General features: G+C 45.8%; 1 protein-coding gene across 1 annotated transcript in view; it reads left to right on the plus strand.

Annotated features, from left to right (window-relative positions):
• Nucleotides 1-27,747, plus strand: part of TARBP1 (TAR (HIV-1) RNA binding protein 1) — a 919,966-nt gene that overhangs the window by 827,423 nt on the left and 64,796 nt on the right. Inside the window, exon 28 of the mRNA XM_030198123.1 lies at nt 7,725-7,849. Within this exon, the coding sequence (XP_030053983.1) occupies nt 7,725-7,849 (125 nt within the window). The remainder of the gene's footprint in view (nt 1-7,724; nt 7,850-27,747) is intronic.

Raw genomic sequence — 27,747 nt, forward strand, 5'->3', positions numbered from 1 at the left:
CACGGTCCAATAAGTGCTATGTAAGATCAGTGGCCGTTAAACAAATGTAGGTGACCAGGACCTCTCACCCAAAGCAACATAGCCTTCGGATCCTTAAATGTCCCTCTTCTAAAATTCTTTGATTTTCAACAATAACTGTGTTCCAAACAAGACAAGAAAAACTGCGGATATTTGCTCCTCTTTATCAGTCTATAACCAAATCTTAACAATCAGTCATTCATCTCCAGTGTTTAATATTTGCCTTACATATTGTTGAGCTTCTGATACTGATTCGCAGATCTTTGTGGTGGACTGATAGAAAATCTTCAGTTTTGCTGGGTATAATAATGCAAATTTGATTTTATTCTTCACTAATTGTGAACAAACTGGTGAAAAGGTCTTCCTTTGCGTAGCCACTGCTATCGAATAGTCCTGAAAGCAGAGGATGTTTTGATTGTTGTAATTCAGCCCCGCTCCTCCTCGTATAGCCTGCATAATTGCAGTTTTATGTATAAAATTGAGCAGCCGGCAAGCCTGCTGGAATTTTGTCTCAACGGTCCCACTCGATGGGCCCGCTCAATTTTCAGGGGCCCCATACCTGCAATTTAAGTTCCTTTGCTAGCCACGTTTCCAGAAAGGCACGAAGTTCTCTATCTGCAAGTTCCTCGGGGAGTCCAACCAAGCGCAAGTTATTGCGCCTAGACCTGTTTTCCAGGTCTTCAATTTTTTTCTGCCTGTGTTTCCACCATTTTTAGCATTTTAGCATATCTCTGTTCCATTGTAGAAACTTAGTCTTCCAGGGCTCCAGTACGTTGCTGAAAGCTTGCCATATCTTGGCTTAGCTGCGCCATATTATTCCTTAATCCCTCCAGCTTGGAGTCTAGCCCCTGCAGTTTTTTTATCTAAAACTGCTTCAAGCGCGGTTGTCACAGCTTACTGCTGTTCCTAACGGGCTGGCCGAGGCCGCCATCTTGTCTTCTCCGACTTTGCTTTTTTTTTCCTTGTCTCTCCGCTGCGCGCCATCGCCGGTCCGGATCCCCATTCCAGCCAAATTACAATCAGGGTAAGCTCACTGACCGAAACGCCTTATTTTTCGCTTATTTCTTGGGATTTAGCAGTGGGAAATGCTAGAAAGAGCACGGAGCAGATATTTCATCGACCGCTCTCGTGCATCACGTCACGTGACCTCCCTGCCTCGAGCTTTTAAAACTATAATACGCTAGGCAGCGTTTCTGCACCATGGATGACATCATCCACATGTGAGAATTAGTGGCCTGCTGTCCTCGCAGAATACCCGCTACAGGTAAGTATCTTCGCTATACTTATACCATGCAGCGTATGCAAATTTCAGCATATTAATAGTCTCTTTGTAATTTTGTTTTTATATCACAGAAAGTCACCAGAGGGGATAGTCATGCTAGTCAGGAGCACTAAAAAAATGACAAAGAGAATGGTGCCTCCTTATAGGCTAACCATTGTATTGAGCTTTGAAGGGCAAGAGTCCATCCAAGAAAGTTCATGCCTCAAATTGGTTAGTCTATAAGATGCTATCAGCCTGTTCGCCATTTTTATGGAAAGCCAGAAGCCTTTGGCCCGATATTCAAAGTAACATAGTAACATAGTAGATGACGGAAGAAAAAGACCTGCACGGTCCATCCAGTCTGCCCAAGAAGATAAATTCATATGTGCTACTTTTTTTATTTGTACTGTCCTCTTCAGTGCACAGACCGTATAAGTCTGGCCAGCCCTATCCCCGCCTCCCAACCACCAGCTCTGGCACAGACCGTATAAGTCTGCCCAGCACTATCCCTGCCACCCACCACCGGCTCTGGCACAGACCGTATAAGTCTGCCCAGCACTATCCCCGCCTCCCAACCACCAGCTCTGGCACAGACCGTATAAGTCTGCCCAGCACTATCCCTGCCACCCACCACCGGCTCTGGCACAGACCGTATAAGTCTGCCCAGCACTATCCCCGCCGCCCAACCACCAGCCCCGGCACAGACCGTATATGTCTGCCCACACTAGCCCCGCCTCCCAACCACCAGCTCTGCCACCCATTCTAGGCTAAGCTCCTGAGGATCCTTTTCTTCTGCACAGGATTCCTTTATGTTTATCCCACGCATGTTTGAATTCCGTTACCGTTTTCATCTCCACCACCTCCCGTGGGAGTGCATTCCAAGCATCCACCACCCTCTCCGTGAAAAAATACTTCCTGACATTCTTCTTGAGTCTGCCCCCCTTCAATCTCATTTCATGCCCTCTCGTTCTACCGCCTTCCCATCTCCGGAAAAGGTTCGTTTGCGGATTAATACCTTTCAAATATTTGAACGTCTGTATCGTATCACCCCTGTTCCTCCTTTCCTCCAGGGTATACATGTTCAGGTCCGCAAGTCTCTCCTCATACGTCTTGTAACGCAAATCCCATACCATCCTCGTAGCTTTTCTTTGCATCGCTTCAATTCTTTTTACATCCTTAGCAAGATAAGGCCTCCAAAACTGAACACAATACTTCAGGTGGGGCCTCACCAACGACTTGTACAGGGGCATCAACACCTCTTTTCTTCTGCTGGTCACACCTCTCTCTATACAGCCTAGTAACTTTCTAGCTACGGCCACCGCCTTGTCACACTGTTTCATCGCCTTCAGATCCTCAGATACTATCACCCCAAGATCCCTCTCCCCATCCGTACCTAGCAGACTCTCACCGCCTAACACATACGCCTCTCTTGGATTTCTACTCCCTAAGTGCATCACTTTGCATTTCTTCGCATTGAATTTTAATTGCCAAACCTTAGACCATTCTTCTAGCTTTTTCAGATCCTTTTTCATGTTTTCCACTCCTTCCGGGGTGTCCACTGTGTTACAAATCTTAGTATCATCCGCAAATAGGCAAACATTACCTTCTAACCCTTCGGCAATGTCACTCACAAATATATTGAACAGAATCGGCCCCAGCACCGATCCCTGAGGCACTCCACTACTCACCTTTCCCTCCTCCGAGCGAACTCCATTCACCACCACCCTCTGGCGCCTGTCCGTCAACCAGTTCCTAATCCAGTTCACCACTTTGGGTCCTATCTTCAGCCCATCCAGTTTATTTAAGAGCCTCCTGTAGGGAACCGTGTCAAAAGCCTTGCTGAAATCTAAGTAGATTACGTCTATAGCACGTCCACGGTTCAATTCTCCGGTCACCCAATCAAAGAATTCAATGAGATTTGTTTGGCACGATTTCCCTTTGGTAAAACCATGTTGTCTCGGATCTTGCAACTCATTTTCTTCCAGGAAATTCACTATCCTTTCCTTCAGCATCGCTTCCATTACTTTTCCAATAATCGAAGTGAGGCTTACCGGCCTGTAGTTTCCAGGTTCTTCCCTATCACCACTTTTGTGAAGAGGGACCACCTCCGCCATTCTCCAATCCCTCGGAACCTCTCCCATTTCTAAGGATTTTTTTATTTATTTATGTTAATTTATATACCATGTCTTATTGCAGCTGCAAAACAGAACGGTTTACATATGTATAAAAACAATTAGTGTATACAAATAAACAAACATAGGAATTCCATTCATGACAGGAAAGCACAGCAACCAGAATAAACTACATAATAAAATCAGTACAAATTAAAAATCTAATATACAGTTAAGCTACCCCTTTTTTCTTTTCTTTTTGACCTTATCTCATTATGCTAAGTTCTGTTCTACGTAGCTTATAAAGAGAAAGGTTTTCAAAAGTTTTCGGTAATGGAGATAAGATTTCTCTAATCTGATCTCCTTTGGAAGGCTATTCCAAAGGGAGGGTGACAAATAGAAAAAAGCCGATCTCCGTGTAGATTCCCATCTAGCCTTAGCAAGAGGGGGAATAACTAACCTGTTATCTGTTAGGGATCTAAGAGTTCGCATAGCGGTGTAGGGAATTGTTAAATTCGACAAGTAGCTAGGATTTAATGTGTAAAAGGCTTTGTGGGTCAGAACAAGAGCCTTAAACTTTACTCTTGCTTCGACCGGGAGCCAGTACAGCCGATGCAATAAAGGTGTTACTCTATCATCCCTCTGGGCCCTGCAGATCATACGTGCTGCTGTATTTTGAATTCTTTGTAATCACTTTAAGTTTGCTTGAGTAATCCCAGCATATACAATGTTACAGTAGTCTAAACGTGAAGTAATATATGCAGATGTCAGTGTTTTGAGAGAGTCCTTACTTACTGAATTTCTAACTGACCGAAGCCGCCTCAGATAAAAAAAAGATTTTTTCACTAATCTTTAAGAGGACCCGCCAGAACCTCTCTGAGCTCCCTCAATATCCTGGGGTGGATCCCATCCGGTCCCATGGCTTTGTCCACCTTTAGTTTTTCTAGTTGTTGATACACACTCTCTTTCGTGAACGGTGCTATATCCACTCCATTCTCAAATGAACTTTTGCCAGTCCATCGTGGTCCTTCTCCCGGATTTTCTTCAGTAAAAACAGAACAAAAGTATCTATTTAGCAAATTTGCCTTTTCTTCATCATTATCTACATAGCGGTTTGCAGTATCTTTTAGTCTCACAATTCCCTTTTTAGTCATTCTCCTTTCACTAATATACCTGAAGAAATTTTTGTCACCCCTCCTTACATTTCTAGCCATTTGTTCTTCCGCTTGCGCTTTCGCCAGACGTACCTCTCTCTTGGCTTCTTTCAGTTTCCTCCGGTATTCCTCCCCGTGTTCCTCGTCTTGAGTTTTTTTGTATTTCTGGAATGCGAACTCTTTAGCCTTTATTTTCTCAGCCACTTGCTTGGAGAACCATAGCGGTTTCCTTTTTCTCTTGCTTTTATTAAAGGGGTTTATATGTTTAGCAGTGGCTGCTAAACATGTGAAAGGCAATTCTGTAAGCTGGTGCCTAAATTTGGGTACCAGTAGTATTCCTTCTTTATAGCATAGTAGTGTGTATGTGTGATTAGCGCAACAACTGGCAGCTACTTGTATAAGTTCTAGGCTCTATTCTGTAATTAGTGTGCCTAGATCACATAGGATGCAGTTGTCGGGTGTACACGTGGGCAGAACATTGGGTGTATTATGGACTTCTTACCAAGCAGCTCAAAACGTATAGAATACTATCAGTTGCATGCATTGCATGGCACACTGGCCATTGACCTGTCATATGTAGGCATGCCTAACTTTTGGTGTGCCAATGCTGCTTTGCAGTAGTATTCTATAATGGCTTAGGTGCATCCTTAAGCTGTTACAGAATTGGTGTTGACTGTGCCCCTTTGTGAAGCCTAAAATGAGATGCCAATTTAGAGAACTGCTTCCTATAAACTCCCATCAGTGAATTTTCTTTGGATATATGGATAGTGCTGCTGAAAATTATTACATAGTAACATCATAGTATAGTAGATGATGGCAAATAAAGACCTGTACGGTCCATCCAGTCTGCCCAGCAAGATAAACTCTTAGCATAAAGATAAACTCTTAGCATAAGGTATGATGTGATACTACATATGTATACTTGAGTTTGATTTGTTCATGCCATTTTCAGGGCACAAACAGTAGAAGTCTGCTTGGCACTAGCCTTGTTATCCAACTTCTGCAGTTGTCATCGAAGCCCCACTCCAGCCCATCCAAATCTATCTAGCCACAATCAGGGCGCAGACTGGCACTGGCCTACCAGCCACGATCAGGGTATAGACCATAGAAGTCTGCCCAGCACTGGTCTTGTTCTCCAGCTACTGAAGCTGAATCTATCCAGCCATAATCATGGCACAAACTGTAGAAGTCTGCCCAGTACTGGCTTTGCTTCACAATTACTGTTGTTACCATCTAATCACTGCTAAGCTTGTTTGGTTCCATGCCTCCAGAACTGAACACAATACTCCAAGTGAGGCCTCAACAACGACTTATACAGGGGCATCAGTACCTCCTTTCGTCTCCTGATTATGCACTTTACAGCCTATCATCCTTCTGGCCATGGCCACCGCCTTGTTGCATTGTTTTGTCACTTTGAGATCCTCATACACCATCACCCCAAGGTTTCTCTCCTGAGCTGTGCTTATCAATCTCTTATCTGGTACATCTCCTTTGGATTTCTGCATCCCAAGTGCATCACTCTGCATTTCTTGGCATTACGTTTTCACATTATGCTTTTTAAGTCTGATGCCTGGTGTGGTGTCTAGGCTTGCCAATATTGGAACATTGAATGTGCAGTGATGGTTCCCATCAGTTTAACCAACGATCACAGTGGTTGCAATTGCAAGATCTGAGCACGTTTGTTTCACATAATTATATATTTTATTTTATCTTAATGTATTTATAATTATATATTATGCTAGTTTATATTTGATATAGTAGGAGCACAAGCGTTAGAGTTTCCAGTTATTCCTTTTAAAAGTTGTATTCTGTTTGATTTTTGACTGCTTGACGCTCTTGTACGTATGTTGACGCTCTTGTACGTATGTCAGCGTCGTCATTTCCTGCCTGTTGGAATGATTATATAGGTGGGCATAGTTGTAGCACCCTTTACACATTAGCAGGTGCATTTGTCAAATATATTTTTTCAGATTGTGGCAGACAGAATCCAGCCCTTGAAACAGAGTGAATCAAAACCCCACAGTGTCAGGAGACATGATACAATGGCTGCAGGGTGGGTGTTTTCCCACTCGGCAGCCATGTTAAGTGCTGCACCTTTACTTTTTTAAGGCTTTAGCCTGAGCAATGTGCTTTAGTTGTGCAGTAATGGACAATGTGTAATGTGCACCAAGACTATAGAATTATGTATGAAAGATAACAGATTTGTGTGAGGATTTTAGTAGGTAATGTGTGCAGTTCATATATGCATGTGGGGAGCATATTATTATGATATTTTGCAGACAATATAATCCTGTTATAATGCAGGCAGAGTAATCATGTTATTATGTAACTAAGTAGACAGTGGCTTTATAGCTTAATCTTTCTTGAAGCTACTATAGGGAGTTATAGAACTTATATTTTGAGCCTTACAGGCACTGCTATTGATTTACATTGCTGCAAATTTTTTGTCCTAAGTTGTTGCCCTTTTGGATGGAAAACACATTGAGGAAAAGTTTTTAAGAGGCACAGGGTGTGCTTAAAAAAATTAAAATTAGCAGGGATTTTCAATAATAGAGAAGCTTTTCCACCCTCTAGGGTGGTAATCCACTTTCATAGTGGATATCCTTGCATGGGTGAGTTACATCTCTGAGAAGTTTCCCCTCTCAGTTAAAAAATGTCTTGCATTATATATTGTCTTTTAAATACTGCAGTCGTTTTACTCCTATGCAGCAACATAGAACAATTAATATAATCAAATGGATTAATAAGTGGATACATAAAGGAAGTGTTAACTTCTAAATATTAGACGTTAACACATCCTTTGTGTATCCACAGCTTTGTAATTTTAGTACTCCGGTTGTTTGTATATTTTGGTATTTATTTACTGGTAGTCTTGAGTGGGATTTTTTTTTCTATATAAGTATTAAATTAAAAGCTTAACTATACAATGACTGACTATCATGGCTATCCAGACATCAGTGGCAGTTGCCACCGTTTACTTAGAATTTTTAAATTCTATTTGCAAGTTTAAAAAAAAAAACACTAACTGTGGAGTTTAAATATTGACCCCCTTGTTTATAGCATAAGTAGTTACTGCATCTAGAATGCTTTTATTGCAGCTAAACATTGTTACTGCCCCAGTCTGTGAGATTTACAGTACTTTGAATCTAAAAGTCTGACTTGAATTTTGTCGGTTTACAGGTTTGTGCCGTACATGTGAAATATTTGGTGCATCAACTCTTGTTATGGGCAACCTTGCTTATGTAAATGATAAGCAGTTTCAGTATCTCAGTGTTTCAGCAGAGCAATGGCTTCCGGTTATCGAGGTGAGTGAAAACAAATTACTGTTGAGTAATAAGCAGGGCGTTTTTTGTTCCGGTACGATCTGGTTCGGCGTACCGTCACCTTTTTTCACCTGCAACTGTCCTGACTTTGAGCTGCTCTCTCTCTCTCTCTCTGTCTCATTGCTGCCTCTGCCACTACCACCAACGGTAGCTGCCCTGAGTTTCTCTTCCCCCGCCCTCCCCCAATATCTGTTCCAACATGAGTTTCCCCTTCAGAGCACTAACAGAAGCAGCGTTTCACTTTCAGCTGCCTGTCCTGCATCAGACCTAGAGTCCTTCTTTCTCTCTGCCATGCCCGTGCGGAAACAGGAAGTTGCAGCAAAGGGGACAGGGTGCGGCAGAGAGAAAGAAGGATTCCTGGGCCGATGCAGAGCAGGCAGCCGAATGTGGAACGCAGTTGCTGTTAGTGCTCAGAAAGGGAAAATCGCTTTGAAAGGTACATGGGGGGGATGCATGGGGAAATGTTTACTTGACGCCGGCAAGGGGGGGGGGGGGCACAGGAGAGAAACATGTGGAGGGGGAAATGTTTACCTGACCCAGGCACGTGGGGTGGGGGTGCAAGAGAGAGACATGCTGGAGTGGAGGTTAGAAAAAAATGGGAGACGGGGTGAACCTATCACACTGGTTCACCCAAAACAATAGCAAACGGTATTGAAAACAATAGCAAAAAGATTATTAGAAACAAGGGACTGCCTATTTCTGGTCCATCCGTAAAAAGTTTGAAGCTGTTCCAGTTAGATAGGCAGTGCCGTCAAAGATGGAGGAGAAAAGTTTTTTTTTTTTTATTGGACAGCTTTTTAATTTATTTAATAGCTTCCCATATGTAGATATAAATATCATGAAATAACAATTGAATATCACTAAATCAGTTTTTCCATATCATCAAGCTGATCAATCCATAGACTGGTGGGTTGTGTCCATCTACCAGCAGGTGGAGATAGAGAGCAAACTTTTGCCTCCCTATATGTGGTCATGTGCTGCCGGAAACTCCTCAGTATGTTCTCTATCTCAGCAGGTGGTGGTCACACACAGCAGCAGCTCTGGCTAGGCCTCCAAGCCTAATCCTTAGGTTTTGTTGAGGCCTGGGGTTGAGGGCTCTTTTGAGCAAGTGCAAACCTGGTGGTGCCAGGTCCCTCCTTTTCTCCCCCCTCCCGCTGGCTCCGTTTAAAAAAAAAAAAAAAAAAAAAAAAATTTTTTAAACGTCTTTAAAGGCGTTTAATTCGACGTTTCTTTAAACGTTCATTGCAGCTACTCACTGGGACACCAGTTCGTTACAGCTCGGAGCGGCAAGCAGGTAATTTTACCTTTTTATAGCGGGCAGGGGGTTCCCCGATTCTTCTCCTCGTGGCAATGGCGTCGGAGGGCGAGGGCGCAAAGGGTCGCTCCCCGGATCGCTGGAGCGCTTCTAGAGGGGATGCGGGGGTTTTACAACCTGATTCGCCCTTGATGGGTGATAGTTTAGTGACCGATGAATGTCCTGGTCGTTCCTCCGGCGTGGCGGTTTTTTCCCGCCATAAACGCCCATCCCCCGCTCCTCGCCTCCGCCATCTTGGCCGGCCACGCGGCTCGGACGGCTTCTTCGGGGCCGCCCTTGAGGTTGGAGACATTAATGCCATGAACGCTCTTAATTTGGGCGACGGCACAAAAGCGGCTAAAGTTAAGCGCCGTTCTTCCCGCGCGGCTCCTTCACGGAGTTTCGCGCCGGACGCCATTTTGGATGCGCAGCATGTCTCTCCCCCGCTATTGCGAGCGCCGGTTGAGAGTGCGTCTAGGGCTGTTGCCCAGGCTGCGGAAGTGCACAGTCTGGGGGGTTTCTCCCCCGAGTTTGTTTTGCTGCTGCATCAGGCTTTCCTCATGCAAAACGCTGCCCCTGCTCCCTCTTCTGATAAAGAGGTTGAGGTTCCCAGAGGTAAACGCCCTCGGGTTGATTTCCAGGCCTTGGAGGACTTTTGTCTCCTCCGATGTAGATGAGGGCAGCGTGTCTGAGGTCTCCCAACGATCCTTTGCGGATTCCTTGGAGGAGATAGATCCCCGCTCGGATGGAGCGGATGACCCCTCTGCAGCGCGGCTTTTTAGCCCAGAGGATTTGCCCAACCTGTTGTTACAGGCCATGGACACTTTGAAGATTTCCTCTCCGGAGGACGTCTCTCCCTCAGCCCCTGTTGGCTCTGCCATTATGCTGGGGACGAAGCGCCCGCCTAGAACCTTCCACGTGCATGATGCCATGCACACCTTAATTGCGGCTCAATGGGATGTCCCGGAAACGAGCCTTAAAGTGGCTAGGGCTATGTCCCGCCTCTATCCTTTGGCTGTGAGTGAACGTGAGGCCTATCTGTGGCCTACCGTGGATTCTTTAATCACTGCGGTGACTAAGAAAACGGCGTTGCCGGTGGAAGGTGGCACGGCCCTAAAGGACGCCCAAGACAGAAGATTGGAGGCGGCCTTAAGGTCGTCCTTTGAGGCAGCTGCTTTAAGTTTGCAGGCCTCAGTTTGCGGCTCCTATGTGGCCAGGGCGTGGCGGACTATGGTGCAGCGGGCTTCCCCCTCGGATCATTCCTTGAGGGCTGATTGGCCGGCCCTGGAATCGGGCTTAGCCTATTTGGCAGACTTGCTGTATGATGTCTGGAGAGCCTCAGCTAAAGGCATGGCTCAGACAGTCTCTGCGCGGCGGTGGCTTTGGCTGAAACATTGGTCTGCTGACCACGCCTCTAAATCCCGCCTGGCTAGATTGCCTTTTAAAGGCAAGCTGCTCTTTGGGGTCGAGCTGGACAAAATCATGACCGATCTCGGCACGTCTAAGGGCAAGAAATTACCAGAGGTCAGGGCTCGGGTTAGTACTCGTCCCGATACCTCCAGAGGACGGTTGCAGGAAGCCCATCGGTACCGCCCGGGCAAGTCGGGTTCCTCTGCCCCCTCTTCCTTCAAGAGGAATTTCTCCCCCAAGCAGCATTCCTTTCGCAGAGACCGCCGTCCCGGAGGTGCTCCCTCCGGTCCTCCCCCAGGGTCTCGTACCCAATGACGGGGCCTTGGTCCACGCCCCAGTGCAGATTGGAGGACGGCTGTCCTCGTTTCTGGGCGAGTGGACCACTATAACTTCAGACGCGTGGGTGCTGGAAGTCATCAGAGACGGCTACAAGCTAGAGTTCTGCCAACCCTTAAGAGACGGGTTTGTACTCTCTCCCTGCAAGTCTCCGGTCAAGCTGTGGTAGTGCAGCAGACCTTGGACAACCTGATCCGCCTGGGTGCGGTCGTTCCGGTGCCAAAAAATCAGATTGGCAAGGGACGTTACTCCATTTACTTTGTGGTTCCAAAGAAAGGAGGTTCTGTCCGGCCTATCCTCGACCTCAAAGGGGTCAATCGGGCCTGGAAAGTGAGGCACTTTCGCATGGAGACTCTCCGCTCTGTTATAGCGGCAGTGAAGGCAGGAGAGTTCTTGGCTTCCTTGGACATCAAGGAAGCGTACCTGCATATTCCCATCTGGCCTCCTCTCCAACGCTTTCTGCGTTTTACAGTCCTGAGACGACACTTCCAGTTCAGAGCCCTCCCTTTCGGGTTGGCTACTGCTCCGCGGACCTTTTCCAAAGTAATGGGGGTCATAGCGGCCTTCCTGCTAAAGGAAGGAGTACAAGTCCATCCTTATCTGGACGACTGGTTGATCCGAGCCCCCTCTTATGCAGAGTGCGGCAAAGCTATGGACCGGGTAGTTGCTCTTTTGAGCTCCCTGGGATGGATCATCAACTGGAAGAAGAGCCAGCTGCGCCCGACTCAGTCCCTGGTGTATCTGGGAGTTCGATTCGACACCCAAGTGGGCAGAGTGTTCCTGCCAGACAATCGGATTGTCAAGCTTCAGGCTCAGGTGGACTAGTTCCTAGTAGCCTCTCCTATTCGGGCTTGGGACTACGTGCAGCTGTTGGGCTCTATGACGGCCACGATGGAAGTAGTGCCCTGGGCCAGGGCTCATATGAGACCACTACAGCTATCTCTGCTGCTGCGCTGGACTCCGATGTCGGAGGATTATGCTGTGCGCCTTCCCGTGGACCCAGCAGTGCGCAAGGCGCTGAGCTGGTGGACGCAGACAGACAAGGTGTCTGCAGGATTGCCTCTGGTGACCCCGGAGTGGATTGTCGTCACGACAGACGCCTCTTTGATGGGCTGGGGAGCCCACTGCTTGGGAAGGACAGCGCAGGGGCTCTAGTCTCCTGCAGAGGCAAGTGGTCTATCAACCTCCTGGAACTCAGAGCCATTCGGTTGGTGTTATTGGAGTTCATCCCGGTACTGGTGTTGAAGCCTGTACGGGTCCTGTCGGACAATGCCACGGCTGTGGCCTATATCAACCGCCAGGGAGGTACCAAGAGCGCCCCTCTAGCCAAGGAGGCTATGAGTCTTTGCCAGTGGGCGGAAGCGAGCCTGGAGCAGCTTTCAGCGGCCCACATTGCCGGAGTCATGAATGTCAAGGCGGACTTTCTCAGTCGCCATACCTTGGAGCCCGGAGAGTGGCAACTATCTGCTCAGGCGTTCTTGGACATCACGAAGCGCTGGGGCCAGCCGAGCCTAGATCTGATGGCGTCATCGGCCAATGGCCAAGTGCCGCGCTTTTTCAGCAGAGGACGGGACCCTCGATCCCTGGGAGTAGATGCTCTTCTCCAACAGTGGCCGACACAAGAGCTCCTCTATGTGTTCCCGCCCTGGCCCATGTTGGGCAGGGTGCTAGACCGGGTGGCAAAGCATCCCGGCAGGGTAATCCTGGTGGGTCCGGATTGGCCCAGACGTCCCTGGTATGCGGACTTGTTCAGGCTCTCAGTCGACGATCCTCTGCGGCTGTCAGTGGAGCAGGGCCTGTTACATCAGGGTCCCGTGGTGATGGAGGATCCCTCTCCCTTTGGTCTTACGGCCTGGCTATTGAGCGGCAGCGTCTGAGGAAGAAGGGCTTCTCAGACAAGGTCATCGCCACTATGCTGAGAGCGAGGAAGCGCTCTACTTCTACTGCTTACGCCAGGGTTTGGCGTATCTTTGCAGCATGGTGTGAAGCAGGCTCACTTTCTCCCTTCACTGCTCCAATTTCTTCAGTGTTGGCGTTCCTGCAAGAAGGTCTGGAGAAAGGCCTGTCGCTCAGTTTCCTTAAAGTCCAGGTAGCGGCTCTGGCTTGCTTCAGGGGCCGCCTGAAGGGTGCTTCCCTGGCTTCGCAGCCAGATGTGGTGCGCTTTCTCAAGGGAGTTAATCACCTGCGCCCTCCTCTGCACTCAGTGGTGCCTGCGTGGAATCTCAACCTGGTGCTAAGAGCATTGCAGAAGCCGCCTTTGGAACCCTTGTCGAGGGCATCTCTGAAAGACCTGACGTTGAAAACAGTCTTTTTGGTGGCTATCACTTCAGCCAGAAGAGTTTCCGAGCTCCAGGCGCTCTCATGTCGAGAGCCTTTTCTGCAGTTCACTGAGGCAGGAGTGACTATTCGCACAGTGCCTGCCTTCCTGCCCAAGATTGGTTCTCGCTTCTATGTGAATCAGCAGCTCTGTCTCCCTTCCTTTCGTAGGGAGGACTACCCAGAGGAGTACTCCGCTCTTGAATATCTGGATGTGAGACGAGTCATCATCAGATACTTGGCAGTGACCAATGATTTCCGGAAATCGGATCATCTGTTTGTCCTGTTTGCAGGTCCTCGTAAGGGTCTGCAGGCTGCTAAGCCTACAGTGGCAAGATGGGTCAAGGAAGCCATTGCAGCGGCTTATGTGGCCGCGGGGAAGGTGCCGCCTATCCAGCTGAAGGATCACTCCACGAGAGCTCAGGCGGCCTCGATGGCAGAGGCCGGATCCGTCTCCTTGGAAGAGATATGCAAGGCGGCAACGTGGGCTTCGGCTCATACATTCTCCAAGCATTACCGTTTGACTGTGGCTGCACGGGCGGAGGCCCGGTTTGGAGCTTCAGTGTTGAGGTCAGGGATTTCTATGTCCCGCCCTGGGTGAGTACTGCTTCGGTACATCCCACCAGTCTATGGATTGATCAGCTTGATGATATGGAAGGTAAAATTATGTATAATCATACCTGATAATTTTCTTTCCATTAATCATAGCTGATCAATCCATAGCCCCTCCCAGATATCTGTACTGTTTATATTCTGGTTGAATTTTAGGTTCAAGTTTAGCCTTCAGTTACTTCAGGAGGACTTCGTGTTCAAGTTCTTCTTTCACTTGGATTCTTCAAGAGTTGAGACGAGTTTGTGTTACAGTGAGCTGCTGCATTCCTCTCCCCTCCGTTTTACGGGGCTGGATTGAGACATAAATTCTGCCGGCACTCCCTCCCGCTTCGTGCGGCTGTAGGGCAGCTTTGTACCCCTCCCGCTTCGGCGGTGTTAGGGTCAGTCAGCTCCTCCCGCGGTTGCGGTTGCAGGATAAGCCAGATCCCCCCGCATCGGCGGGTGTGGTGTCCCTCCCCCGCTCCGCGGGGATGAGCTGGACGGATTCCCCTCCCCCACTTGTGTGGGGATGAGCTGGGTTAATTCCCCTCCCCCGTTTCGGCGGTGGTGAGCTGGGCAGAGTGTCCCTTCGTGGGTGTAATTCTCTAAGTGCTGAGTCCTGCGGATGGAGCTTTGATATCGACATACTGAGGAGTTTCCGGCAGCACATGACCACATATAGGGAGGCAAAAGTTTGCTCTCTATCTCCACCTGCTGGTAGATGGACACAACCCACCAGTCTATGGATTGATCAGCTATGATTAATGGAAAGAAAATTATCAGGTATGATTATACATAATTTTACCATTATGGTACCTGGTAGAGAAAAAGCAGTTATAAACTCTATATTTTGTGCTTATTTTTCTACTATACAATACAGATGGCCAAATTTCAGTGAGGATATCCTGTTTCTTTAGGGGTTTATCTTAACTGTTGTCTTTGGAGCCGACTCTGTGGGTGCTTGAGCACCCCCAATATTGAGAAAAATTCCTTGTTTCTGTTCAGGGAGGAGTCATTTCCATTGGGCTTAGCACCCCCAATAATTTTGAAAAGTTGGCTCCTATGACTGTTGTTGTAATCTGCCTTGGGAAGCCTGGTGTTATAAATAAAGTAAAATTAAACTCTCCATTCATTGGGGCACATGGAATCACATCTTCACCTGGACATAGATGCAGGTGAGAGAGGAAAATTGCTGGACATGGATGGAGGGGAAGACAGGAGAATCGCTAGACATGGATGGAGGGGAGGGAAGAGAGAGGATGGAGATGCATATGGATGGAGGGGAAGGGAAAATGCTGGACGGATGCAAGGGATGGGAGAGAGGAGAAATTCTGGACATAGATGGAGAGTAGGGAAGAGAAAAGAAGATGCACATGGATGGAGATGAGGGAAAGGGAAGGGAGAAGAAGAACTGCACATGGGTGGAGAAAATAGGCAAAAGCTGGATCCACTCTATACTTCTTCCAGTCAAATCTGTGGAGGACCCAGCTTTAACTTATGGATGTAGGGCAATAAATGAAGAAGAAAGGAGGAAAGTAAAGAAATAAATGGCCAGGAAGAACAGATAGACAGCATCAGAATTAGAGACTGGGACCAACATGAGCAGAAAAACAAAGTCACCAGTCAACAAAGGTAGAAAAAAACATTTTATTTTCATTTTAGTGTTTGGAATATGTCCAATTTTAGAATTTACATCTGCTCTCTTATTTTGCAATGTATGGCCATGTATTTGTTTCTGTTTTCTGGTATTGTGCTGCACGCAGTGTGTTAAGTTTTGAAGAATTTGAAGAGGGGCTCTCTATGTTCTGCCTGTGTAACTGCAAGGCCAAGTATCTGAATAGGGATCTGTTTGTTAGGTTCTGAAATTTTGATAACATATTGTGTTTCAAATTTGGCAAGACTGTTCTCCTTATTCCTAATCTGTATGCTTATTTGGTTTGTATTGTTTTGGGTATACTGGAACTGTAGCAGCACAGAAATTATTTATAATGGAAAAAATGACAAGTTATTTTTCTTCTTCTACTACTACTACTACTACTATACTGGTGTAATATTTTCAATGATCCCTTTTACTAGCCATGGTACATATAAACAGGCATGTGGGTGTGGCTACTGCAGGGGCGGAGTCAGATAGTGACCCTGCACCTAAGGTTATCCATAATGAGCATTGGTACCTTTTTTCCTTAAAAAAAAAAGCAAGCACTGGTAATAAGAGTTACTATTGGCTTCTCAAGCTGTTATTTAATTAGATACAATAAAGCTTGAAGTTAGGCAGCAACTAAGAATATTTGAATCAACCCAGAGGAGTAGTTTTTTCAAGAGCTTGTAAATACTGTCAATGACTAATACACTGGGGAGTATGTCCAGTGCCGGGCAGACTTCTACAGACTGTTCTTAAAAATGGAAGAACAGATCAATTGTTTATTAATTGACTATACCGCTTACTTTACAGACAAGTCAAAGCAGTTTACAGATATAAAAACAATTAAAAGAAGAAGCAAAAGGAGTTCCATATATGCTATGAGTTTATCTTAGTGGGCAGACTAGATGGAACGTGCAGGTCTTTATCTGCCATCATCTATTGCGTTTTTCTGTTATGGGGCTCATTTTCCAAAGAGAGAAACGTCCAGAAACTGGCATAAATCTGCATTTGGACATTTTTCTCACAAAAACATCCAAATTGATATTTTCAAAAACAAGTTTTAGATGTTTTTCTATGAAGTCCGTCAGAATTACATGGAAATCACAAGGGGGCAAGATCTGGGTATTCCTAACATGGTTGTTTTTCAGCCATAATGGAACAAAACAAAACCGTCCAGAACTAAACATAGTAACATAGTAGATGACGGCAGAAAAAAAATTAAGACATTTTGAGCTCGACCTGTTTTTATAATGAATAAGGCGCACAAAAAGGTGCCCTAAATGACCAGATGACCACTGGAGGGAATCAGGGATGACCTCCCCTTACTCACCCAGTGGTCACTAACCCCCTCCCACCCCCAAAAAATGTAATTAAAAACATTACTTACATCTGAGACTGGCATAGAGGATGGTAATACTCGGGTCCATTAGAGTAGCATGCAGGTCCCTGGAGTAGTCTAGTGGTGGGTGCAGTGCTCTGTAAACAGATGGACCCAGGCCCGTACCTCCCCCTACCTGAGCCCTCCAAAACTCACCAGAAAGCCACTGTACGCACATGTAGATGCCCCCTTCACCCATAGGGGCTTCTGTAGTGGTGTACAGTTCAGGGTAGTGGGGTTGGGGAGGGGCTCAGCAGACAAAGAAGCAATGGTGAGATGGGAGCATTTATTTGACGTCCACTGCAGTTCCCCATAGGGTTTCCCCATTGTTCTTCTGGGATGTCTGTGTGGCCAGTCTACTAAGAATGCGGGCTTCTCCTACATCCCAATAGCTTGATTTTGGGTGTTTTTCACTTGGACATGTTTTTTTTTTGTTAGTTTGTTTTTAATGGGCCAAAAATATAAATGCACAGAGCACAAAAACATCTAGCAAATAGCCATTTTAGAAAAAAAATAAAAAAGATAAATGTTTTTCTGTTTTGAAAATGGCTATATTCCCCACTTGCACTTTGGACGTTTTGAGCAAAATGTCCAACGTTGGGCTTAGACATAGTAATATAGTAGATGACAGCAGAAAAAGACCTGCACGGTCCATCCAGTCTGCCCAACAAGATAAACTCATATGTGCTACTTTTTGTGTATACCTTACCTTGATTTGTATCTGCCATTTTCAGGGCACAGACCGTAGAAGTCTTGCCCAGCACTAGCCCCGCCTCCCCCCACCGGCTCTGTCACCTAATCTCGGCATAGTAACATAGTAGATGACTGCAGAAAAAGACTCTTGATCCTAGCTGCAGCTGGGAAGGTGGAATCTCGGTTACCGGGGGAGGTAATGAGATGTCATACCTGTCTTCTTCATGGCACAGACCGTATAAGTCTGCCCAGCACTATCCCTGCCTCCCACCACCGGCAATGGCACAGACCGTATAAGTCTGCCCAGCACTATCCCCTCCTCCCAACCACCAGTCCCGCCTCCCACCACCGGCTCTGGCATAGATGGTATAAGTCTGCCCAGCACTATCCGCACCTCCCAACCACCAGCCCTGCCTCCCACCACCGGCTAAGCTTCTGGGACTAAAAAGGGAATTGTGAGACTAAAAGATACTGCGAACCGCTATGCGGATAATGATGAAGAAAAAGCAAATTTGCTAAATTTTATTTTTTATTTTATTTTTGTTACATTTGTACCCCGCACTTTTTCCCACTCATGGCAGGCTCAATGCGGCAGACAATGGAGGGTTAAGTGCTTTGCCCAGAGTCACAAGGAGCTGCTTGTGCCGGGAATCGAAATCAGTTCCCCAGGACCAAAGTCCACCACCCTAACCACTAGGCCACTCCTCCACTCCTGATACTTTTGTTCTGTTTTCACTGAAGAAAATCCTGGAGAAGGACAGCGATGGAATGCAAAAAGTACAAATGAGATTGAAGTGGATAGAGCACCGTTCACGGAAGAGAGTGTGTATGAACAGCTTGAAAAGCTAAAGGTGCACAAAGCCATGGGACCGGATGGGATCCACCCCAGGATATTGAGGGAGCTCAGAGAGGTTCTGGCGGGTCTTCTTAAAGATTTAATATATCCTTGCAGACGGGAGAGGTTCCGAGGGATTGGAGAACGGCGGAGGTGGTCCCTCTTCACAAAAGTGGTGATAGGGAAGAACCTGGAAACTACAGGCCGGTAAGCCTCACTTCGATTATTGGAAAAGTAATGGAAGCGATGCTGAAGGAAAGGATAGTGAATTTCCTGGAAGCAAATAAGTTGCAAGATCAGAGACAATATGGTTTTACCAAAGGGAAATCGTGCCAAACGAATCTCATTGAATTCTTTGATTGGGTGACAGGAGAATTGAATCAGGGATGAGCTATAGACGTAATCTACTTAGATTTCAGCAAAGCTTTTGACACGGTTCCCCACAAGAGGTTCTTAAATAAACTGGATGGGCTGAAGATAGGACCCAAAGTGGTGAACTGGATTAGGAACTGGTTGACGGACAGACGCCAGAGGGTGGTGGTTAACTGAATTCACTCGGAGGAGGGAAAGGTGAGTAGTGGAGTGCCTCAAGGATTGGTGCTGGGGCCGATTCTGTTCAATATATTTGTGAGTGACATTGCCGAAGGGTTAGAAGGTAAAGTTTGCCTATTTGCGGATGACACTAAGATTTGTAACAGAGTGGACACCTGGGAGGGAGTGGAAAACATGAAAAAGGATCTGAGGAAGCTAGAAGAATCATCTAAGGTTTGGCAATTAAAATTCAACGTGAGGAAATGCAAAGTGATGCACTTAGGGAATAGAAATCCACGGGAGACGTATGTGTTAGGCGGTGAGATTCTGATAGGTACGGACAGGGAGAGGGATCTTGGGGTGATAGTATCTGAGGATTTGATGGCGACAAAACAGTGTGACAAGGCGGTGGCCGTAGCTAGAAGGTTGTTAGGCTGTATAGAGAGAGGTGTGACCAGCAGAAGAAAGGGGGTGTTGATGCCCCTGTATAAGTCGTTGGTGAGGCCCCACCTGGAGTATTGTGTTCAGTTTTGGAGGCCTTATCTTGCTAAGGATGTAAAAAGAATTGAAGCGATGCAAAGAAAAGCTACGAGAATGGTATGGGATTTGCGTTACAAGACGTATGAAGAGAGACTTGCTGACCTAAACATGTATACTCTGGAGGAAAGGAGAAACGGGTGATATGATACGTTCAAATATTTGAAAGGTATTAATCTGCAAACGAACCTTTTCCGGAGATGCGAAGGCGGTAGAACGAGAGGACATGAAATGAGATTGAAGGGGGGCAGACTAATGAAAAATGTCAGGAAGTATTTTTTCACGGAGAGAGTAGTGGATGCCCTCCCACGGGAGGTGGTGGAAATGAAAACGGTAATGGAATTCAAACATGCGTGGGATAAACAAAGGAATCCTGTTCAGAACGGATCAGACTTGGGGGAGGAAGTGACGTCACGCTACTGAATGGAGCAGTGAGAACGAAGCTCCCGCAGAACAGCACTAAAAGAAGCATTTAAGTAGCGATCCTTACCCCGCAAATCGGCTGAAAAGCATAGCGACTGACTGGTGAAGAAGAACGAAATCAAAGGATGTCGCAAGCGAAGGCAAAACTCCCGGACCTAGCAGTGTTCTCATATCAGCAACAGAAAGGGAGAACGGAACAAAATGGCGCCCGCAGCACGAGGGAAGAACAGGAAAACACAGAGCGAGCACGCGATGAACCTTCAAATGAAAGAATGGAGGTAGAACCAGAAATATGGGCGAAGCTCTGCTCATGGTTTCAAGAGATCAAAACGGATCTCAAAGAAGTGCGAAGGGACTTTGCCCAGCTGAGCGCGGAGCTGCGAGGGGAAATCACTGAGCTGGGAAATCGAGTCCTGGAGGTAGAAAACGAGCAAGAGGAGCAGGGAGAAGCGTTAAAAGCTATGGAGCAACAATTGGAAGAGAGGAAAAATGAAGCCAGATACCTCATAGACAAAGTTGAGGACCTAGAGAATAGGAGCAGACGCTCCAATATAAGAATCCGGGGGATACCTGAGGTGCCTGAATTTAACAATTGTGAAGAGGTGGTGAGATCCATTGCAGCGCAATTATTATCTACTGAATCTGAATGCTATGATAAAACAACAATAAGCATTGAACGCGCCCATAGGGCACTGGGTGTGCGAAAACAAAACCAGCCGAAAGATATAGTGGCATGTTTTACAAAATTCACAGTGAAAGAAGCAGTGATGAAGAAGGCAAGAGGGGCGGCCCCTATAACTTGGGAGAGCTACCCGATTGAATTATACCAGGACATATCAGCATTGACCCTTAAACGAAGGGGAGAACTCCGCCCGTTGACTGCACAGTTGAGAGACGAAGGAATATCATATAAATGGCAGTACCCATTTGCCTTAACCTTTTTTCAAGAGGGAAAGCAAAGGAGAGTGGCGTCAATTGAAGAAGCGCAGGAGTATCTGAAACGAAGGGAGACTACAGAGGATCCTCCACAAGATGGGCAAGGAGCGGTAGTCTGCCCTCCAAAACCTAAATGGCAAAGGGTATCACAAGGCCGAGGACGCCTCCGACGACAAATATCGGGCAAGCAAGTGCATTCACGAACGGGAAAATGATATGGACAACAGACTGACTGGATGATCGATCACTGGAACAGGTTGGCAAAGAACTATATCAATAGGAGGGGAAGGAGAAGTCTCTAGAGCGAGCTGTGAGACGGGAGATGACGTCACTCCTCTCAGCTAGAGGCATGTACCCAAAGGAGAATGGGACATGTCTTTTGTGTGAAAGGGGGGGAAGGGGGGGAGGGAAGGGGGGGGGGTCAAGAGGGGAGTATCTGGTGGTTGCTGACTAGGCTAGCTTATAGGGTAAAGAAATGTATAACATGTTTCAATGTGTGACCTGGAATGTTAAGGGCCTCAACTCACCCATTAAGCGTAAGCGCATATATACAGAACTGTTAAAAATGAACGGTGATATAATTATGTTGCAAGAAACGCATGTAAAAAAATGTCATGAGAAAATGTTAGCCCACAAAAGATATCCAGTAATGTACCACGCTGCGAACAGGCAGCATCATAAAAAGGGAGGAGTGTTGGTGGCCTTCTCAGATAAACTGCCATGGCGCATTATTAAAACAATAGAAGATAAGGGAGGCAGATATCTTATGGTGATAGCCTCACTGTATAATACTCAATATACATTTATGACAGTGTATGCACCCAATGAAGGGCAAGGTAAATTTATAGAAGAACTTGAAGCAGTGATACAAGAAAACATGCAAGGCCAATTATTAATGGGTGGGGATTTCAACCTGACCCTGAACCCGATAATGGATAATTCAAAAGGGCAGGTGGGATATGCTAGAAAAGATAGAGAAAAGATCTCTAGTTTTATGCATAGATGGGGTCTAATAGATTTATGGAGGGTGTCACACATGCAAGAAAAAGACTACACATACTATTCAGCACCGCATAATTCATACTCACGGATTGATCTCTGGCTTGGGGATGGGCTGGTGGCCAGAACTGCTCAAAAAATAACAATAGGCATTCGCATATGGTCTGACCATGCTCCAGTCCGGTTGACTATTGAGAGTGGACATGCAGAGGGAGGCAGAAAGTATTGGAGGTTGGACGAAGCTCTACTTCATGACCCGGAGAATGTGGGAAAGGTAGAACAATACATAAAAGACTACATTGAGTTTAATGATGTGGCAGAAGTCCGCCCAGAGAGCCTATGGGAGGGGCTAAAGGTGGTATTGAGAGGGCAGCTGATCTCCCTCAGGGCCCACTTAAATAAACAAAAAGCAGCCAAAGAGAGAGAACTTAGAAAGGGGATAGCACAGCTAGAACAGCAACATAAGGCGAACCCTGAAGGTATAAATCTCCAGAATGAACTTCATAAATATAAAATGCAGCTTAATGAACTGCAGTTGGCAGAAATGGCGAGTCAATTGCAACAAGTTCAACAGGAGCAATATGAGCTGGGGGATAAAGCAAGTAGATTGTTAGCAAACAAGCTGAAAAAGCAGATGACACGAAACCATATTCATAGTATCAAAACACAACAAGGCCAGGCAGTCACGGAAACAGGGGATATACAAGAGACATTCCATAATTTTTACACAAGTCTCTATAAATCAGAGGTGGACGCTACAGCTGGGGAGATAACTACATATCTACAGGGGGTAGAGCTACCACAATTGACACAGGGAGAAAGAGAGCGCTTGTCGGAGCCAATAGGAATAGACGAGATAAAGGAAGCAATTAAGAATTTGCCACATGCCAAGGCTCCAGGGCCTGATGGGTATCCCGCAAGATTTTATAAGCTATATGCATCGCTGCTGGCCCCACTTTTGCGGAGACTGTTTTTGGCATATGATCAGGCACAAGAGTTGCCCTATACGTGGCGGCTGGCGGCAATCACCCTTCTGCTTAAACCGGGGAAGGACCCGCAAGAATGTGGGTCATATAGACCTATCTCCCTACTAAATGTAGATTATAAAATATTTACAAAAATATTAGCCAGCAGACTACAGGTGATGATGCCCAGACTGGTACATGAGGATCAAGTGGGATTTATTACAGGGCGCCAGGCATTTGACAATACTAGGTGCCTACAACATCTCATTCAGCAGGTCGGGGATGAACAGGTACCGGCAGTGGTTCTCTCGGTTGACGCTGAAAAGGCGTTCGACCGAGTAGAATGGCCTTTTCTTTTTGCGACACTTGAGAAGATCGGAGTGGGGGGGAGGTATCTAAAATGGCTGCAGCTCTTATATCAGGCTCCCCTGGCGATCCTGAAAGTAAATGGGTCTTATTCTGAGCCAATACATCTTAAGAGAGGTACTAGACAAGGATGTGCAGTGTCACCATTGCTGTTCGCACTAACAATGGAGCCATTAGCATGCACTATCAGAAGGAAGGAAGGAGTTAAGGGGATAGTGCGTGGGAAAAGGGAACATAAACTGATGTTATTTGCAGACGACATCCTTTTGACGCTGACAAGCCCAGAAACTTCCATAAAACAGGCCATAGAGATAATGAAACAATATGGGGCGCAATCGGGCTTCAAGGTAAATATTAATAAAACAGAGATTCTAAATCTCACAGTCCCGAATCAGGAGGTAGTACGACTCAAAGCTGATCTCCCCTTTATATGGGCCACTAAGTCTATAAGGTATCTCGGGATACAGGTTACTCCTAAGTTGGAGGAATTATATGAGGCCAATTATCCTCAAAAAGTGAAAGAACTATTTGGTGAACTGGATAGATGGGAAGGTTTAAATATATCCTGGACGGGGCGCATTAATGCGATAAAAATGATTATTCTACCAAAGATACTATATCTTTTTATGGCACTACCCATCCCTATCCCTCGAAGCTTTTTTAAGCATTTAAACAGGAAAATGTTCGCTTTTATATGGCGAAAGAGACCACCGAGGGTGAAACGCAATATTATGTACCAACCAAAAGAGAGAGGAGGGATGGGAGTGCCCAATTTCCTATTATACTATCAGGCTGCCCAACTAAGAATTCTAGCCGATTGGCACCCGGCGGTTACCAAGAAATGGCTGCATTGGGAGAGAGCATGGTTGGGAATGAGAGAAATAGGAGACATTCTATGGTCTTTGGACAAGGAGCTTGGGAGTTTAGGTAGAAGGGCGCCCATAGGAATTAGGCACATTTTAACCACATGGCATCAAATTAGGAGGAAATGGTTTCCTGAAAGAAAGTACTTTCACAAGACAGGAATAGGTAGGGCTCCTGGGTTTCCGCTTGGAGGGTCAGAAATTAGCTACAAACAATGGGCACGCGCAGGGCTCTACAATTTAGGTCAATTATGGGATGAGGACAAAGTGGTAGATTTTCCAATATTGCAGGAGGAATACGGGCTGCAAGCCAGAGATCAAGTATATTACTGTTGTATCCGTAATTATATCCTTAGCAAGGCACGAGAAGAGTTGGAACTGGGGAAAACATCTCTAGAAAATGCATTAGAGAAGGGCGGGGGTAGAGGGAGCATATCGCGTCTATATCTAGCTCTGTTAAGTTATACTGACCCCCAAACAATGTATGTGAATAGATGGGAAACAGCATTGCAAACCACAATAACTAAAGACTGTTGGAAGAGAGGATATAGGTATCTCTTTAAACCATCTTTGGCTCAGAGTGCAATCGAGAATGGATATAAGATATATTACTGGTGGTATTATACGCCAGAGAGATTGCATCGTATATATCCAGAGGTATCAGCAGACTGTTGGCGAAACTGTGGAGAGAAGGGAACATTTATGCACATCTGGTGGGAATGCCCCAGAATACTGGATTATTGGAAGGCAATTATCACAATAATTTCTAAAGTGATCCAGCAACCCTACCCATGCAAGCCCGAAAATTGTTTGCTCCATATCAAGCCGAGCTCAACGACGGGGGTGCAGCATAGACTGGCGACACAATATCTGGTCGCGGCAAAAATTGCTATAGCAAGAAATTGGAAAAAACAACAAACGCCGGATATGCAAAAAGTGTTGCAGAGAGTAGACTTTCTGTATCAAATGGCTAAACTGACAGCTATCAGAAGAGGAAGAATGGGACCCTTTGGCAAATTATGGCAGTCCTATGAACAATTTAAGGAACAGCAAGCAGCACCACCATGATACGGGAGGGGGGGAGGGGGGAGGGGGAGGGTGGGACGGGAAGGTATAGGGATAGTTTCAGATGTTAGACAAGTAAACCAGACATGATGTGTAATGTTGTTTTATTATCTAGCTTTGCGTAATGTAAGATAAATCTATACCAATAAAAAAAGAATTGGAAAAAAAAAAAAAAAAAAAAAAGAACGGATCAGACTTGGAGTGGAGGTGTAGCCTAGTGGTTAGTGCAACGGACTTCGGTCCTGGGGAACCGGGATCGATTCCCGCTGCAGCTCCTTGTGACTCTGGGTAAAGTCACTTAACCCTCCGTTGCCCCAGATAAACTGCTTTGGATGTGGTTGCAAAAACTGTAGAAAAGCGGTATCAAGAGCTTAGTCGAGATTGGGTGGCAGGGCCGGTGGTGGGAGGCGGGGCTGGTGGTTGTAAGCCACATTGAGCCTGCAACAAATGCAATAAATAAATAAAATAAAAAATACCTCATGCAAACATGAGCAATAAGACAAGAAAGTGAAGCAGACTCGAAGAGGATGTCAAGCTGTCTGGGTTTTAATGGTAAAAAGTCATAAAACGACCCTATGGGAGAAGTGAAAATGGAGTGGCAATAAAGATGAGTGAGAGGAGAATAGTGAGTACAGAGGTAGAAATGTGATAATGGGGTGTAGATGGAAAGAAATAGGAGTATGGGAAAGAATTGAGATGGGAAAGGGGAGAGCTAGGGACTGAGAGGAGATGGAAAATTGATAGGTAGCTGAAAATTGAAAAGAAGAACAGTGTGAGAGAGAGTGAAATTTGAGTGGACAGAGGCAGAAAAGGTAAAAAAAAAAAAAAAGGGAGGAAATAGCTGAAAGGGAAAAATTGATATGTTAGAGACAGGTGCAGTGAGGGAATGGAACGAGAGAGAAGAGAGGAGAAAATAAAAATGGACAGCAGACACTGGAAAGAGAATTAGCATAAGACAGACAAGAAAGCAGAAAAAGAGAAACTGGGACCAAGATGATGGAAAAACAAAATGTCCAGACAACAGAGGTAGAAAGTGTTTTGTTTTGAATTTATTAACTGGAATATGTTAGCTTTCGGATATGTGCAACACAGATGGTTTCTGTATTATATCCTATGGCATAGTCAGATGGCTGATTTGGTGGGGGGAAGGGAGGGGGCTTGAGCCCAAAATGGGTGGGCACCAAATTTTCTTCCCACCCAAATGCAAAATATAAATGCTTGTGGTGACGGGGATCCCCCAACCCCTGCCAACTGAAACCATCTCCTCCAGTCTGGCAGCTAGAAATCTCCAAGCTTGCAGTTGGTGGCAGTATCCCCAAATTACCACTGCCCCACCACCACCACCACCACGCATGTTCAGATTTCATGAATGTGTGAACGACGAGCAAGTGTTGGGTGGGCAGCAGCAGCCTATCTAAAATACTGCTGCTAGCTACAGAGCTTGGAGAGTTCTGGTCACAGGACCTGAGGAGGGGAAGGAGGTGGTCTTCAGCTGGTGAGGCTTGAGGAGCCTCACCAGCCACAGCAAGGGAGATGTTAATTTGGGGGGGGGGGGGGTCTAAATCCTCTCCTCTTGTTGAGTAGAAAATGATCTGCATTTCTATTTTTATTTCTCCAGTGTGGCAGTTCCTCCGCATCATCACTCTTGAAAACCATTTCTTTTTCAGGTAGATGGTAGATCTCTTACATCTTCTTCCATAAAGACCGAAGCAAAGAATTCTTTCAGTTTTTCCGCTTTGGCCTTGTCCTCCCTGAGTTCCTGTTTTGCTCCTTTGTGATCTAACGGTCCCAGGGATTCCCTTGCAGACTTTCTGCTTCTGATGTACCTGAAAAAGTTGTTACTATAAGTTTTAGCCTCTGTGGCAAGTTTCTTTTCAAATTCTCTTTTAGCCTTCTTTATCAATGCTTTGCATCTGACTTGCCAGTGCTTATGTTGCTTCTTATTTTCTTCATTTGGGTTCTTTTTCCATTATTTGAAGGACATTCTTTTGGCTATAATAGCCTCTTTCACTTACTACTACTACTACTTATCACTTCTATAGCGCTACAAGGCATACGCAGCGCTGTACACCATACATGAAAAGAGCTCACAATCTAAATAGGACAGGCAAACAGACAGAACAACTAAGAGGTAAGGGAATTAAAGAGGTGGGGATAAAAGGGTACAGGGCAAGTGAGTAGTGGTTAGGAGTCAAAAGCAGCGTTAAACCATGCTGGCTGCCGTTTTCTCTTTTTTCCAACTTTGTAAATATGTAGAATGCATTTGGTCTGGACTTCCAAGATAGCATTTTTGAACCACATCCCTGCTGATTTAGTGTCCTGATCTTTGCAGCCAATTCTTCTAGCTTCTTTTTTAACCATTTTCCTAATTTATTATAGTCGCCCTTTCGAAAATTAAATGCAGCTTCAGTAGATTTTCTTTGTGGCTTTATTCTAGATAACTAAATAAATAAATACTACTACTACTACTATTTAGCATTTCTATAGCGCTACAAGGCATACGCAGCGCTGCACAAACATAGAAGAAAGACAGTCCCTGCTCAAAGAGCTTACAATCTAATAGACAAAAAATAAATAAAGTAAGCAAATCAAATCAATTAATGTGAACAGGAAGGAAGAGAGGAGGGTAGGTGGAGGCGAGTGGTTACAAGTGGTTACGAGTCAAAAGCAATGTTAAAGAGGTGGGCTTTCAGTCTAGAT

Source organism: Microcaecilia unicolor, chromosome 3, assembly GCF_901765095.1.
Source record: "Microcaecilia unicolor chromosome 3, aMicUni1.1, whole genome shotgun sequence".
Classification (NCBI taxonomy): domain Eukaryota; kingdom Metazoa; phylum Chordata; class Amphibia; order Gymnophiona; family Siphonopidae; genus Microcaecilia; species Microcaecilia unicolor.